Source organism: Perna viridis, chromosome 1 (assembly GCF_037379345.1).
Source record: "Perna viridis isolate PV_CMFRI_1.1 ecotype Kerala chromosome 1, ASM3737934v1, whole genome shotgun sequence".
Taxonomy (NCBI): domain Eukaryota; kingdom Metazoa; phylum Mollusca; class Bivalvia; order Mytilida; family Mytilidae; genus Perna; species Perna viridis.
Window position 1 is genome coordinate 24497474 of NC_142445.1, and position 14912 is coordinate 24512385.

Here is a 14912-nt window from a genome sequence, read left to right on the forward strand (position 1 = left end):
CCATAAAAGTATTTGTCATAAAAAAAGTTATAGAACACAGTAAAAAAGAAATTTTAAACATTTTCTTGCAATATGGTAAAAGTATGTACTGTAGGGGAGGACATTAAATGTGTAACATAAAACAGTAATGTTTAGAATAGAAAGCATTTATAAGGGGAGATAACTCAAAATTTAATATAACTTTCTCTAAGTTTCCACAAAAGAGCTAGAGTAACAAGACATGCATTTCTTATAACGGTATTGTTTGTGTCACTGTAGAAAATTGTATTAAGTACTTCTCCATCTAAGAACTAGGCAAAATGTGTATAAGGTGCGGCACATAAAGGAAAAAACACACAGATTTTATTGCATTAACCAAGTATTTATACCTGATAACCTCCAGAAATAACCATCGAAGTGTTTGTAAAATTTGCCTTTTTAAGATATTGATAGGTCAAATTTAGTTGAAATGCACTATGGAAAAATGGCGGGAACATTTTCCTGCACTTTTTCCTTATATAAGCAGTCAAAAAATATAAGTCTGAATATAGCTGAAATATTGCTGCTCAGACGTTAAACCCCAACAAACAAACAAACAAACAGATGCTTAAGAATAAATTTAAATAGCTGTTCAGTTGTTTTCTAGATGTATTGAATATATTTTAGGCAAATTGAGAAATATCATGTGCCACCCATTGCCTGATTATCACACAGAATGATACTTAATGGTATTAATACATAAATGTAAACAGAGTTAAAGCAAACTCATTTATGGAAAATTGCTATAAATATTAAGATTTTCAGCCTGATCTGAAAACTAATTTCAGCCTGATCTGAAAACAAATTTCACCCTGATCTGAAAACAAAGTCAAAAGGAAAATCAATGCCAAAAGTTCTGATTACAATAACTGATGTCAGCATTAAGATTTTCTTGAATATAGCAATTAACTCAACCAAATTTATACAAGCCAGTTAAAATTATATACCCAGTACTGTAATTTTACATATCTTTTTATGAATTAGTCATATTTTAAACTTACATCATTTTGTTCAAGTTAATCTCCAAAACTTAAGCATCAAGCATAAATTGCAATATTTGCTAAATATTATAAGTCTTGATTTTAACTGCTCAGTCATACATGAATATTGGCTAAATATAACAAGTCTTGATTTCAACTGCTAAGTCATACATGTGCTTGTATTTTACACATATCTGTTTCACTTTTCACCTATAATTACATATTATTTGACTTCCTTGTCAGATTGCATGTCAAAATCTAAAAGAATAGATTATTACACTTCAACATCTTCAATTGCAAACAAAACATGCCACTTTGTAAAATATCCTTTTTTATTGAAAAGCAGGGTCTCCTTTCAGGTTATCAGAAGTTAGATAAATAGGTTTCTATAAAGGGATGTGTATTGTCCATTAATTTGATTTTGATATTCATGATGAAAAGTAATTGTATGATCAGACCTAGGTTTTATGAAAAATCTCATCTTGCAATTTCTTCAAATTCTGTAGTTTTTTTCCTCAAATATTCAATTTCAAGCAATCTGATTGGTAGAAATTTGAGTTGAGGATGGATTTGAGGAAAATGTCAAGTTTAGAATTTTTATGAAACTGGGCCTTGGGACTACTTGCAAATCCTGGTTTTGAAGAAATTGAGGATGGATTAAAGGAAACCTCAAATATTTTTTTGTTTCTGATTGGAAGATGTTCCCCTGGTCAACAAATGACAAAATCCATGTCTGCATCATGCTTGATTAAAAGCTTTTTAGTAAAACTAAGACTCAGACCTACCTGTGTTTAACCCGAGTTGTTTTACAATCATCAGGTGCTGTGTCACCCGTGTTGTAGACAGTCCCAACTCGCTGTTTATAGGATCTGTTGACCAGTGATGAAACTGAAGAACTGGAACCATTGATATGTCCAGTTATTATTTTATATGAGCTGTTCTCTGTGAGATGACATGTGTTCTTTCTGTAACCTGTAGATTTACATCTGAGAAAGGGAGCAGACGGCATAACAAAACTTTGAAATCTACATTAAATTAATTCCATATTTGCATGTTTAGAAACTGAAAAATTGAGCAAATAACACAATGTTTGTCACTAATGGAAACAACAAAGTATTTGAAGTAAAATCTCATTAAATTTCAATTAAAAATTTCCCAATTTGAATTTAAACTTTTATGATTTCTACTTTCGTCATATTTTTTTAATTCAAAACAAATTCCAGATAAAAATTTCCATTAAAAAGCACAACCTATTGATTTGACCCATTTAATCTATCAAATCAAGTGACAGTTAGAACCTTGTTTTATTACAATTTATTTAGTACAGTGAAACCTGTCTAAACTGAACTCTGGATAAATAGGTAACCTGTGTAATCCAACCATCGTCTGCAATCCCTTCATATCCATTTCAGTACATTTTGAACCTGTGTGAAGCAAACATCTGCCATAACCAAACAAAGAAGAAGGTTCGGTAAGGCCTTATTTTGGCCCCAGTATTCAAAAGGATTTGTTTTGGTCTATACTAGGTAGTTTATTTGAAAGGATAATGGTTGTAGTAAATACATCTCAGCTGATTTTGGTCATATCATGAATTTCTTTTAACAATAGCAGTCAAAATTAACACAATATTAGTGAAATTTTGTTGCATTTTTTCACATATTTTTTTATGATTTTTGCCTAAAACGGAAGTAGCCGCATCCGTGTTTATCCAAAATATTGACATGTATGTTGTATCTTTCAATACTACATAATATATATAAAGATCAAGAATGAACATGAATGTGGCCACATTTGTTTATCACTAAAACCATCAAAGATATGCTGAAATATTGAGATTTTATGGATTTTTCATCATTTAGACAATTTTGTTGGTGCTAAAATGACAAGATGCTTTTCTGTTTTGGCCTAAATCTTATCGAACTAGCTGGTGTAAACACTTATGTGAACAAAAATGATAAAAATCTTCATTTTGAACAATTTCAAATTTTGAGGCCAATATTGGCCATATCCGAACCTTCTCCTTTCTCAGTCCAACAAGGGTTTGGTTTTACGACAGATTTCACTGTATAATTCAACTCATATAGCAATGAACAAAATAATGTTTAAATTTCTTACCACAAAAAAGCATATCATATAACACACCTTTAAAAATTCATCACAAACTGAAATCCATTGATACTAAATTGGTGAGATTGACATAAGGTTAAAAGCTTTAAGATAATGTCAAATCTTAACTGTACAGTTCATGTTAACAGACAATTTATATTGAATTATTTGTTTTTATCATTACCTGTTCAAATAAAAGAAAATGTTTGACTTTCACTTGATCTGAATTGTTCGTGAATACAGTGATTTGTGTCGCAGAAAAATCAACGATAATGCCGTCATACAATATAAAATAACTCATTCACCAAATAACAAAACATAAATAAGTGTATATATATTAAAGTTGACATTTTAGATTTTAACTTATATAAATTATTTCAATGATATTTATGAGGGTTATTGTTCAATTCATGTAACTGGAAAATTGTTTTGTGTCCAGCCTCTACTTTGTACAGTCAATTGTCTATCAGATTTTGATTGCTTTGGCAAATATTTCATTAAAAATCATTGGAACGTTTGTATTTAGCATTTTACATCAATCTTATGTAAGCATCTAGTTAACTTGGATTCATTTTATTCTGTTTCAAAGAAAAGCTTGAGAGGCTTTGGTGAAATTGAATATAATACAAACATATCACTGATTTCATGAGTTGTTTCCCTTACCCTAAGTCTACCTCCTTAAAAAGCAATCTTCTATTTTTTGTTGGAATGTAAATAGCTCAGACATTTCCATGATCAAATATCAAAATGATAATGAAATACTGTAATCAGACTTCTGTAGGATATTAGTTTTTTGTCTCTGGTAATTCAGAAACTGAATTTGTAGGGTTTTATCTTGATCTTTAAAAATAGTTCAGCAGTGCTCACCTTTAGCCACTAGCCGGAAGTCCAGTGCTAGTAAAAATTGATTTTGCTAATGAAATGATGTATACTTTTTTTGTTTTGAGATAGTTGAATCCAATATATTATATGGGCTAGTCATTGAGAATTTTGAAGGAAAGGATTGGTTTTGTCATTATATGAATTCTTTAAAATTGCAAGTTTTGTGTACATATTATTTTGAAAGCAGTGCTTCTTACTAATATACTTTTTGAAAAGCTTTGGTCATTTGATCTGCATAAAATTCCTGGAAGTGTTTTAATTTCCTTCTTACACTTGTAAGGAATGTTTATTTAAAGACTATTGCAGATCACAACTTTCAGGTTAAGGATTGTATCAATAGAATATTAAGTACTTCTCCATCTTAAAATCAGGCAAAATGTAAATAAGATGTGGCACATAAAGGAAAAAAGAACAGAAATTTTATTGCATTATCCAAGTATATTTTATTAACCAAGTATTTATACCTGATAACCTCCAAAATAGCCATCAAAGTGCTTGTAAAATGTGCCTTTTTTACGATATTGATAGGTCAAATTTAGTTGAAATGCACCATGGAAAAATGGCGGAAAAATTTTCCCACACATATTCCCTATATAAGCAGTGAAAAAATATCTATGTCATAGATGCTTCAGGTTAAATTTCAGTTGTTTCCTAGATGCACTGAATATATTTGTGGCATAAAAGACTTGATGTGCCACCAATTGCCTGATTTTTACACAGAATGGTACTTAAGGCAGATTGAAGCATGGCAAAAATATTTAAGGGGATTGGACTGGAGAAATATTAAGATTTCATACAAAAAAAGTCACTATTTCAGTGGGGCATATGTCCAGCACACCTCTCCTCTGATCTGCCTCTGTATATTGTAGGTTGAGCTATTAATAGTAATCATCAATTAAAGGGGGGGGTTATAAAAACCAATACTGGTAAAAGTTTTTGGGAGAGAGGGGTGCTTTTATGAACTTTTTATGGACAACTAAGCGGATGTTTCTAGAAAAGTAGAGTATGCTTACCCTACCAGTGCACTTGGTCCACATCCCAAATATTAGTGGAGTCTGAGTTGCTCATTTACTTTTGTTACTTTGTATGTTTTATTTTAGTTACTTTAAGTTCTTTGTTGTCCGGTCTGTTTTCCATGTCTGGACTTTGTCCCTGGATTACATTCTTTTGATTTTTGCTAGAATCTTTGTTCCATTGATTACTCTTTGCATTGAAAATTGATTTGCATACTCTGTACAATGTCTTCTCCCTAACACTGCCCCTCACTCTGGGTAGTAAATATACAGACTAACAGTGCTTTTGTATAAAAAATCACAATATACATGGTTTCCTTTTTTCAACCTTGATAGGGGATCAAAACAAGAAGATTGAAGGACATTTAGATTAGCTAGGATCATTGCTTTTATACATTAAGACCTTTGATTTAAAATTCCCCTGTGTCTTCATGACATAAGCACTTAATTGATCTTTACATACAGACAAATGATCAATATTTCTACTATAGACAGCATTGCTAACATGCAGACAAAGGTTATCTAGCATCACAATTCCTAGTCTGATATTTCTCATGTTCACTTATCTAACATGACACCAACAGCAGTGATGTTGGCATTTTTCAAAACTATCTTATCCTCTCCTAGTTCGGAAAATATTCAACGTTTTTTTTTTAATTGGGATAGCATGAAAAAGACAAGCAGTGAACAATTTAACAGTGTTCTTTTCAATAGAAGAAACAGGTTTTCATTCTATCCTCACAAAATTTTCATAAACCTCCAATTCAACAGCATGTCAGCTTAAAAATTTGTGAGCATGGAATTAATACAAATTTGACCTGTCAATATCTTAAAAAGGCAAACTTTACAAACACTTTGACAGTAATTTCTTGAGGTTATGAGGTACCTGGATAATGCAATAAAATATCTGTGTATTTTTTTCAAATGTGCCACACCTTATACACATTTTGCCTGATTTTTAGACAGAGAAATACTTAATAATGCAAAAAAAAATAGCAAATACAAATTGTATTCATGTACATATTTGTAGAAGAAGAAAAAAAAATGTACTGGTAACCTTTTTTCTAAAGAATTTTTGTATCAATAAAAGTACAAGTATTTTTTTTTGTTTTTTGCTTGTGATAACAGTGAAACATTAAATTTCACTACAAAATTTTGAGTTATTCCCCCTTGTCTATATCATTAAAAATAAAGAACTTATAAAAAGGAATATCTTACCTGACACTTGTATAAACTTGGTCACACAGTTCCTCTCTGTTTCTTTAGCATTACAAGAAACAGAAATAACAGACAGATTGAAGAATACAGACAATTACATTGATTGTCAATTTCATCATAAAACTCATCATTTCATTGGCCAATCAGCTGACTGTGTGACAGAACAGACAAGATGTTGATGGGTCATGGAGTGGTTCTCTCAACAAATTCATCTGAAATTGACATGGGTAAAATAACAATAAATGACAAGTCCTTCATTTCTTAGAGGAAATCAATTTCTTTCTGTGTGATTAAGCTTCTGTTAGTTGTATGGTTTTATGGAAAAATGATTATTCCCTGAAAGAAACAAATTAGATATGCACAATATCTACTTCTTAAACTATTCTTGACAAGGGCTCATCAGTTTGGTTAAAAATGTAGGTAATGTACAAATTATGTCAATATATTTCTAAAAGTATTCTAAAGCATATTCTTTATAATATCTATCAGAATAAAAGCTAGAAACTCCTTTCTTGTGTTATATGTCTATTTTGGATGGTTGTGTGTTAACATGTTTATGTTTCCAGGAATTAGGGTATGTTATAATTTCTGGATAAAATGTAGAATACTGTTATGTGAACAGAAAACAATCCAAAAGAGACATATAACATAGTGCATAATTTATTAAGGTTTAAGTATAAATGTGTCCTATTTTTCTTGCCCTTGGCCAGGGGAAAAACTGCTTTATTTTAGTACAATACCACTTAGGCAATAAATTCTATCTCTATCTATTCAGAAGATAAAAATAACATAAAATATTGATATTGATAAGTAAAATAAGTAAAATTAAGTTTACATTTTAACTCGTCTGTATGGCCTATGTAAAATTTTTTTTTTGCAGTAAGATTAATCAAACCTAAAATTTTTTTGGACAGAAATGTTGTTGGATTAATTTAGAACCAGAAAAATTATGAGCAAAGCCCACTACAGGATACCCATTGCACCCAACAAGAAAATCATGAGGTTAAAAAATTTAAAATAGGAGGGGCACAATGGGAAGATATACGTAATAAAGATTCCGTGAAAGTTGCATTAAATTCAATACAGTGTTGTAGGTGGATACATGAATAAAAGTTCATAAAAGGCAAACCCCACGTTTTGCTATGGAAAACCAACCCCCCCCCACCCCCCAAAAAAAAAAAAGTCTGAAATAGAAGTCTGAAATAGAAGGTTGCACATCTTCAATATCACATAATATTCTTATTTAGAAGGTTGCACATCTTCAATATCACATAATATTCTTATTCAAAGTTAATGTTTTGTTATGGGACCCCAACCCCTCCCAAAAAAAAAACAAACAAACAAAAAACAAAACAAAACAAAACAAAAAAAACAAGAAATAAACAAAAACCAAAATAAAACAAAACACATTGTTCAGATTCAAACCTAAAATAGGAGGTTGCACATCTGTAATGTTTAATCATTGCAATATTCTGTGATAGTTTCAATAAATCTTTTCAGTGATGTACATGTAGGAGAAATGAAAGATAAGAGACAAATTTCTTTTCATAACAGAAGTACCAACAGAAATGGGGACGAAAAGTAAGCCATCCCTATCGCTAATGCATAACACTTTGCAAACAGATTTGTTAATGATACACAGCCATGTCATTATGGGTGAAGTTTTGACTTGCAACAATATGTGAGATTCCATTGAATACCTGCATTATAAGCTCTCACCTCTGAATTGCATATGTCATTCTCAACAGAACTATTTTGAGCCACTGTCATCGTTCTGCCCATCTACAATTAAAAGACATTGCTGCCTTAATCGCTCCATTCTTTATAAAACATTCAGTTACATACGTTGTAGTGCTACATGTATGTATACCCCACTCGTACAGGAAGTTGATACTGAACAGCACTCAAAACTGCTTACAATATATGCCTCATCTATATGAAACCACATACCCAATTTGAAATCAATCCATAATTGGGAGCTGAAATTTTTGTGATGAAAATTTTCTCAGTCATTCCATATAGTAAAAAATGGCAAAGTCCAACAAAATAGGAAGCTAATATTGGACAGCAACCAAAACTGCTAAAAATGTATGCCTTATATTTCAAACAAAACAGTACATAATATTTACATAAAAAAAAAGGTTAAGAAGCAGGAATTTTCTTTTAGATGTAAATATTTCATTCTTTTTTTAAAGCTCTTTCATTGTATGAGAAAGGATTTTTATAGTTCTACATGTATAAAAATCCTTGACATGAGAATTTATAAATACTAAAAATAAGAAAAAAAAAAAGAACAATTAATAAAAGTTATTAAAGCATATACTTAAATCAAATCAGTTTTGTATATGATTAATTATTTATGTACGTTTCATTCGAATTTTGCATATAATTAATTATTTATGTACATGCTTAATTCAAATTTTGCATATGATTAATTATTTATGTACTTGCTTAATTTGAATTTTATATATGATTAACTATTTATGTACATGCTTAATTTGAATTTTGCACATGATTAACTATTTATGTACATGCTTAATTCGAATTTGCATGGGCATGAAAAATTTAACAATGACAAACTTGGAATTAAGCATATAAATAATTAATCATATGCAACATTAAATTTAAGCATACGCATAAATAGAATTAAGCTTAATGCTTAAATGCTTATTTTTTACCCTGATACCACCCCTAAGTTCATGGGAGGGGGTTACAACAAACCCCTGTTGGAAGCAAATGAGCAAAAAAATGAGCTTAAAAGAGGATAACCACTATTAAAAAAGAAATCCAGGTAGTGTTTTATCCAAATAACTCCAACCCCCTCCTTCAAAACTCAAAATTTCTTGGTACAGGTTTGCTGATAGATATTATGTTTTAACTACACTAACCATTAAATTAACAAAGTGTACAAAACCTGTCTGTGTACTTCATTATATGTATGACGTTTTTTATTCACAGGGACTTACTCCCGGTCAATAATGGGGGTGTAATATCAAATGGCATCCCCACTATCAAACAGCAACACAGAAACATGGAAACTTTCTGTGTTCCTGTTTGATAGTATACCCCCGTTATTGACAAGGAGCAAATCCCTGTGGTTGATTCTAGGACTAGGTAGGTACCAAGTCGTTGCGCCTACATTACCGTTTTGTCTCTGGTTGTTTCGTCTCTGGTCGTTTCGCCTACTAAAGTGAGAAGTTTCACATGGATATATAATATGTATTAAACGTTGAAGATTTCTGTATATGGGGATGTATATAGAATGTATAATAAAGGGAAAAAATCAACTTGGTTGATTCTGGTTTACATTAAAATATATGAATTTCAATACCAATTTTTTTTTCTTATCCATGCATATGATAAAATGAACATGAAATGATGAAATGAATAAGGGATGGGACAAAAGGGCAATGGGATCGACAAATTTTGATTGCCACTGGAAATAGGGAGAGGTGGGTAGGGTCGGGCAATTTAGCCTCCTGTGGCCGAGCCCTATGGTTCCTACTCCGGGAGAATACGACAGTAGGGTTCTTTAATGTGCGGGGAACGTGGCATCTTTCCCAACACGGTGCACCACTATGGTTTGCGGTCAGGTTTTCCGTATTATAGCCTGACAACCCCAGCATGTAACACGCCAGGGGTACCCCATTCCACCACCTGGGGCACACATCCCAGTTGCTCTGTGGGCAGAGCGCCCTAGCCCCCGGCTAGGATTCTGAGCACTATTTAGGTGCCTTTTACGACAAGCTTAGCACTGCTGCAGGCATATGCATAAAGAAAACAAAAATTAAAGATATAAAAAAGATAGTACTTCTGAAAAACAAAATGCCAAAAACTAATTTCCTGCATCCAATTAATCAGTTTTGCATTTAAATTAATTGAATAAACAAGCTTGGCTTTATTGTTTGTTTAATAAATAAATGATATTTTTATGAGATCAAGAAAGTTATAGTTGCTAATTTGTCATGATTAAAAATTATAATGGAATTAACATTTGTTAAATTAATTAAAATTTGCGAGAACCTTGTGGAACAAAAACATTTCTCGCACTTCCAGGTAACCAGTTATTTTGAGTGAAAAACATTCGAGTCATCAATGTTACTGAAGAGTAATCATATCAATGGAACCCAGATTCTAGTGGAAGTAACCCAATATTAGAGAATATCACATTCGTGTCATTTCGGATGTTGAAAGTAAGCAAAAATCAGTGGCATAGAATATGTGATGATTAGCAACTTTTATAGCAAGCCAAAATCGACAAAAATCAATATTTTGTAATATTAGAAAATGAATTTTTAATATTACAAAATCATTTTATTAATATTAGATAAGATTTTTTAATATTAATAATTCATTTTGTAATATTAAAAATTCATTTTCTAATATTACAAATTCCTGATTTAGTAATATTATAAAACATCTGATATTTTTTAATATTACAAATTGAATATGTAATATTAGAAAATGAATTTGTAGTATTAGAAAATCACTTTGCAATATTGCAAAATCAGTCACATTTTTTAATATTACAAAATAATTTTCTAATATTAAAAATTGTAATTGAATACAACAAATCCATTTTCTAATATTAGAAATTCAGTGGATTTTTTAATATCAAAAAAGAGTTATGTGATATTAGAAATCTTATTTGTAATATTAAAAAATTAATTTGTAATATTAAAAAATCATTTTTTAATATTAGAAAAGATTTTGTAATATCAAAAATTCATTTTCTAATATTAAAAATTCATATTCTAATATTACAAATTCCTGATTTAGTAATATTATAAAACATCACACATTTTATAATATTACAAATTGAATTTCTAATTTAGAAAATGAATTTGTAATATTAGAAAATCACTTTGCAATATTGCAAAATCAATCACATTTTTTAGTATTACAAAATTGTACGTAATTGAATACAACAAACCCATTTTCTAATATTGGAAAATCAATTTCTGACATTAAAAATTGTTTTTTTAATATTAGAAATTCAATCGATTTTTTAATATTAAAAAAGAGTTTTGTGATATTAGAAATCTAATTTGCAATATTAGAAATGAATTTGTAATATCAGAATATGAATTTGTAATATTACAAAATCATTTTATAATATTAGAAAATACTTATTTTTGTCCACTTTGGCTTGCCATAGACTTTGAAACCTCCTTCATTTCCATTTTGAGTATAGCTGTAGTTAACCAAAAAATCATTCCAATTATAAACGATGAAATGCAAATGACCACAGAAATGAAGACAAAACATCCCAAGGCGAAGTAGTATATGATTGTATATAGGCGAAACGACCCGAGGCGAACAGGAAAGTAGCTAGGCGAAACGACTCGGCGAACATCCATGGACAAATCAACGGCACGATCGAACACCAAAAGGACAATACTAGACAAAAGAAACATCGAGTACAACAAAACTTGCGCGGTGCTGACAGAAATACAAAACTCACGAACCCTAATACATACACTGCTGTTTTTACTTGTTGGTAATCAAATACTCGGGAGTGAAATATACTTTTCTACCTAGGAACGTAGATGTTAATGAAGTACCGAACTGATCTGTAAAATCATATTTGCGTTAAATCATTTGAAATGTCGAAAAAATCATGTTTCTTTTAATTGTATCTTAGCTATCCATGTTGTGCTTTCCTTATCATAAAGATATTGCGTGATAGAAACACATCATGAATGATTTGTGAGAATAATGCAAAAGAAGTGAATCTCAAATTGAGATTTTCCTCAAAACCTTCCTTAACTCTAAATTCCACAGATCAAATCACCTGAAATTGAAGATTTGATGAAAAAAATCAGGGATTTAAGGAAACCTCAATTTGAAATGTGTATGAAATCCATTACCTGGTCGACTCGACTCGACAAAATACTCGATTAGGTCCTCAGAATTTGTACTGACTATAAAAGTCAATGCATGGTTATTATATACACATATGGAGTTTTTTTTAATGCTGCGATTGTGTATTCTCATTTTTGCATATTTTGCTAACAGCATATGATATGTATGAAAAATATTTTATTCAAAACATAAAATATAAAAATAGACTAGAATTGTACACATAAATAAGACAAGTGCTCAAATATTATCGCTGCCTCAAAATGGTCTGTTTCTGCGCTGTTGTGCGCTTTCTGCATATAGAATTACAAAGAATAAGAAACTGTATAGCATCATGTAAGGAAAAAAGCCATTAGCAATGATCATTATAGAGAAGGTATAGCCGCACCAAATAAGCGCCATGACCGACCGACTCCGGCATTCGAAAATTCCAAGTATCGTTTCTTGTACTTCTTGAAACCAGTTTCTTGCAATGTCCAAGAATCCGACAAAGATTGGACCTCGTTGTACTCTTGGATGCCAAATTACAAGCCGATCAAGATTGTCCATTAGCTCGCTGTTAGATGATGTGTCTGAATAATCAGAATTTTCTTCATCAGAATGTACACGACCGCTTACAGACTCGTCACTTGAATCAAACTTAGGAAAGGATGCCATGTCGAATCTTATAGGAACACGACTTTCTTCTTCCATGGAAATGTCAAGATCTATCACGCCATCTTCGTTTGGAACTCCCAAAATAGACTCATCACTTTGGGTGCCGATAGAACGCACCATAACAAAACAGTTGTCCTGGAGCTGATGCAATGAAAAAACAACAAAAAAAAACAAAATCTGGTATATTGTCACAGGAAGAACGATTTGTTAGTTCAAAATTACTAAATGGATAAAAGATACATAATAATATAAATATTGACCTGTTAGCACATCTGATATTCGTTCTTACAATTTTTCATGCATTGCAAATCATATCAATTTTTCTAGCATTCTGTTGACTTCATTTCCGGTCGTTCGTATTTTCGGTAGGGTTGCTTAATGTGGTATTTCTTGATTTCATTTTTATGTGTTTTGTGTACAGTTTCAATTTCTGGATAGAATCGAATCTATTCAAACTGAGGTAATAATTAAACCATAATTAATGAATCAATTTGTTCTTGCATACTCATCTGGTATTTTTTTCTTTTTATTTCATTTCATGTATTGTAAAAATTGTCTGTTGCGTATCAGAAAATGATACACCGTTCTCTTTTTGTGTCCATTTTTTTTTGTCGTGTTCATCCCAATAGAAAAAAATAAGATCTTAGACTAAATTAGTAATTTAATACCTTTTTGTCTTGATCGCGCCAATTCTCCACAAAATCTTGGATTGAATAGTTTATATGGAGTCTCTTGCGAAGAACTGACGAGACCAGAATTTTCTTTCGACATGCTGGGCAGGCAAATTTTAACCTTGAGTAGACGGTTGGAGGATACTGTTCTTTAGTCAACGTGGCAAGGTTCCTTAGGCAGCTAAAAGGCGAATGAAATACAAAGTATACCAATAATATGCATTTGAATTTCAATATTATATCCTATACACGTGTTTCAAGGCGTAACCTCTTATCAGCAGCATTAGAATCAAATATATAGGAAGATCCAAATCCAAAAGAAAACGTTGTATACAAGAAGTACTCAAAGCCAAATTTATCGATAATAGGAAGCCAAGTCCATCATCGAAAGGTTCTATCATACAATACATGGGATGAGGCCTCAGTGGTTAAGGTATTTAGAAATTTGTAATACTGCAATGGTAATGGTATTGCCGAGAATAATATCTTTTCTGTTGTACATGTTTAGTGTTCTAGTTTGTAAGACTTCAAAAATTCACGAGCAACTACATAAACAATGTAGTACTTGTTCACATTCACAAATTACTAAGTCTTAGACATAACAAATACTCTGTCCCATTCAACTGCTAATTATTTTAGTATATTGTTGTTTCCAAGTAATTATGGGTAGTTCACATCAAGTAACACACTTGAGTAGACATTACAAAAAAAAACTTAATATACTCGAACATTGATGAAGCAAATTAAAAATATAAAAAAAAAGTAGAACTAAAGAACAGATGGACGAGAAAGGTACTGTGGCTATTTTATATGCAAATTCCCATCGATGGATCTTGTTGACATGGACTTCAAATAATTTTCAACCCTTGTCTACACGTGTAATGTAGAACAGTTATAATATTTCACCCCGCTCTCCGACTTGTAGAACTATGACATTAATTGGCAAATAATAGTATTTTAAATTGTTCATATAAAATAAACGGAGTTTACCCAAATGAAAAACGACTGTATATGTATGTCACTTTGTGAAAGTCTTGTTACCTTGTACAAAAGCTGTGCCCACAAGTTAGTGTATGGGGACGCCGATAAACACCAAGACAAATGCCGCACCGTAGAAGATTACTCCAGGTCATGAATGACCTATTTGATTCGGTTACTTCCATGCTTCCTGTTTTATGATGGCGGAACGTTGTGCTGTCTTATAGAAGACATTTTCTTGCTGAGCACCATGGTGAATGCCCATGACGTTATTGTAGTCGATCTGTCTGTGACGGCATAGTCTGTTGCTGTTTTCCACCTTCCGCTATGCAGCCATTACGACCGTAGAACCGAAATGAACCAATAAAAATGGAAAAGAGAAGAAGTCCAAGCCCTAAAAAGGTAACGTTTGCCGATGAATATCCAAGCTCTGTTTCATCTAATATTGCTACGGTTTCATACGAAGAACCAAATGGAAGGTTGACTCCTCTTGTTACGATTTCGTACGAAGAACCCATTGCTGCATC

General features: G+C 31.5%; 2 protein-coding genes across 2 annotated transcripts in view; both read right to left on the bottom strand.

Annotated features, from left to right (window-relative positions):
• LOC148627895 (uncharacterized) overlaps positions 1 to 2186 on the bottom strand; it is a 42864-nt gene extending 40678 nt beyond the window's left edge. The window contains exon 1 of the mRNA XM_088581349.1: positions 1784 to 2186. Coding sequence (XP_088437475.1) covers positions 1784 to 2007 — 224 coding nt within the window. The 5' untranslated portion in view covers positions 2008 to 2186. The remainder of the gene's footprint in view (positions 1 to 1783) is intronic.
• A 10053-nt stretch (positions 2187 to 12239) lies between these two features.
• On the bottom strand, positions 12240 to 14645 carry LOC148627896 (uncharacterized). Its single transcript, XM_088581393.1, has 3 exons — positions 14449 to 14645; positions 13405 to 13588; positions 12240 to 12877 (listed from the first exon to the last, which is right to left on the bottom strand). The coding sequence occupies exons 1-3, from the start codon at positions 14568 to 14570 to the stop codon at positions 12338 to 12340; spliced, it is 846 nt and encodes a 281-aa protein (XP_088437519.1). The 5' UTR covers positions 14571 to 14645; the 3' UTR covers positions 12240 to 12337.
• Positions 14646 to 14912: the final 267 nt, after the last annotated feature.

Bases quoted from the DNA above. Each gene is read 5' to 3' on its own strand.
- LOC148627896 (XM_088581393.1), bottom strand. From the start codon at position 14,570: ATGGAAGTAACCGAATCAAATAGGTCATTCATGACCTGGAGTAATCTT. The intron at 13,589-14,448 runs GTAACAAGACTT...TTCGCCTTTTAG, and splicing joins GGGCACAGCTTTTGTACAAG to CTGCCTAAGGAACCTTGCCA. The intron at 12,878-13,404 runs GTATTAAATTAC...TCATTGCATCAG, and splicing joins GGCGCGATCAAGACAAAAAG to CTCCAGGACAACTGTTTTGT.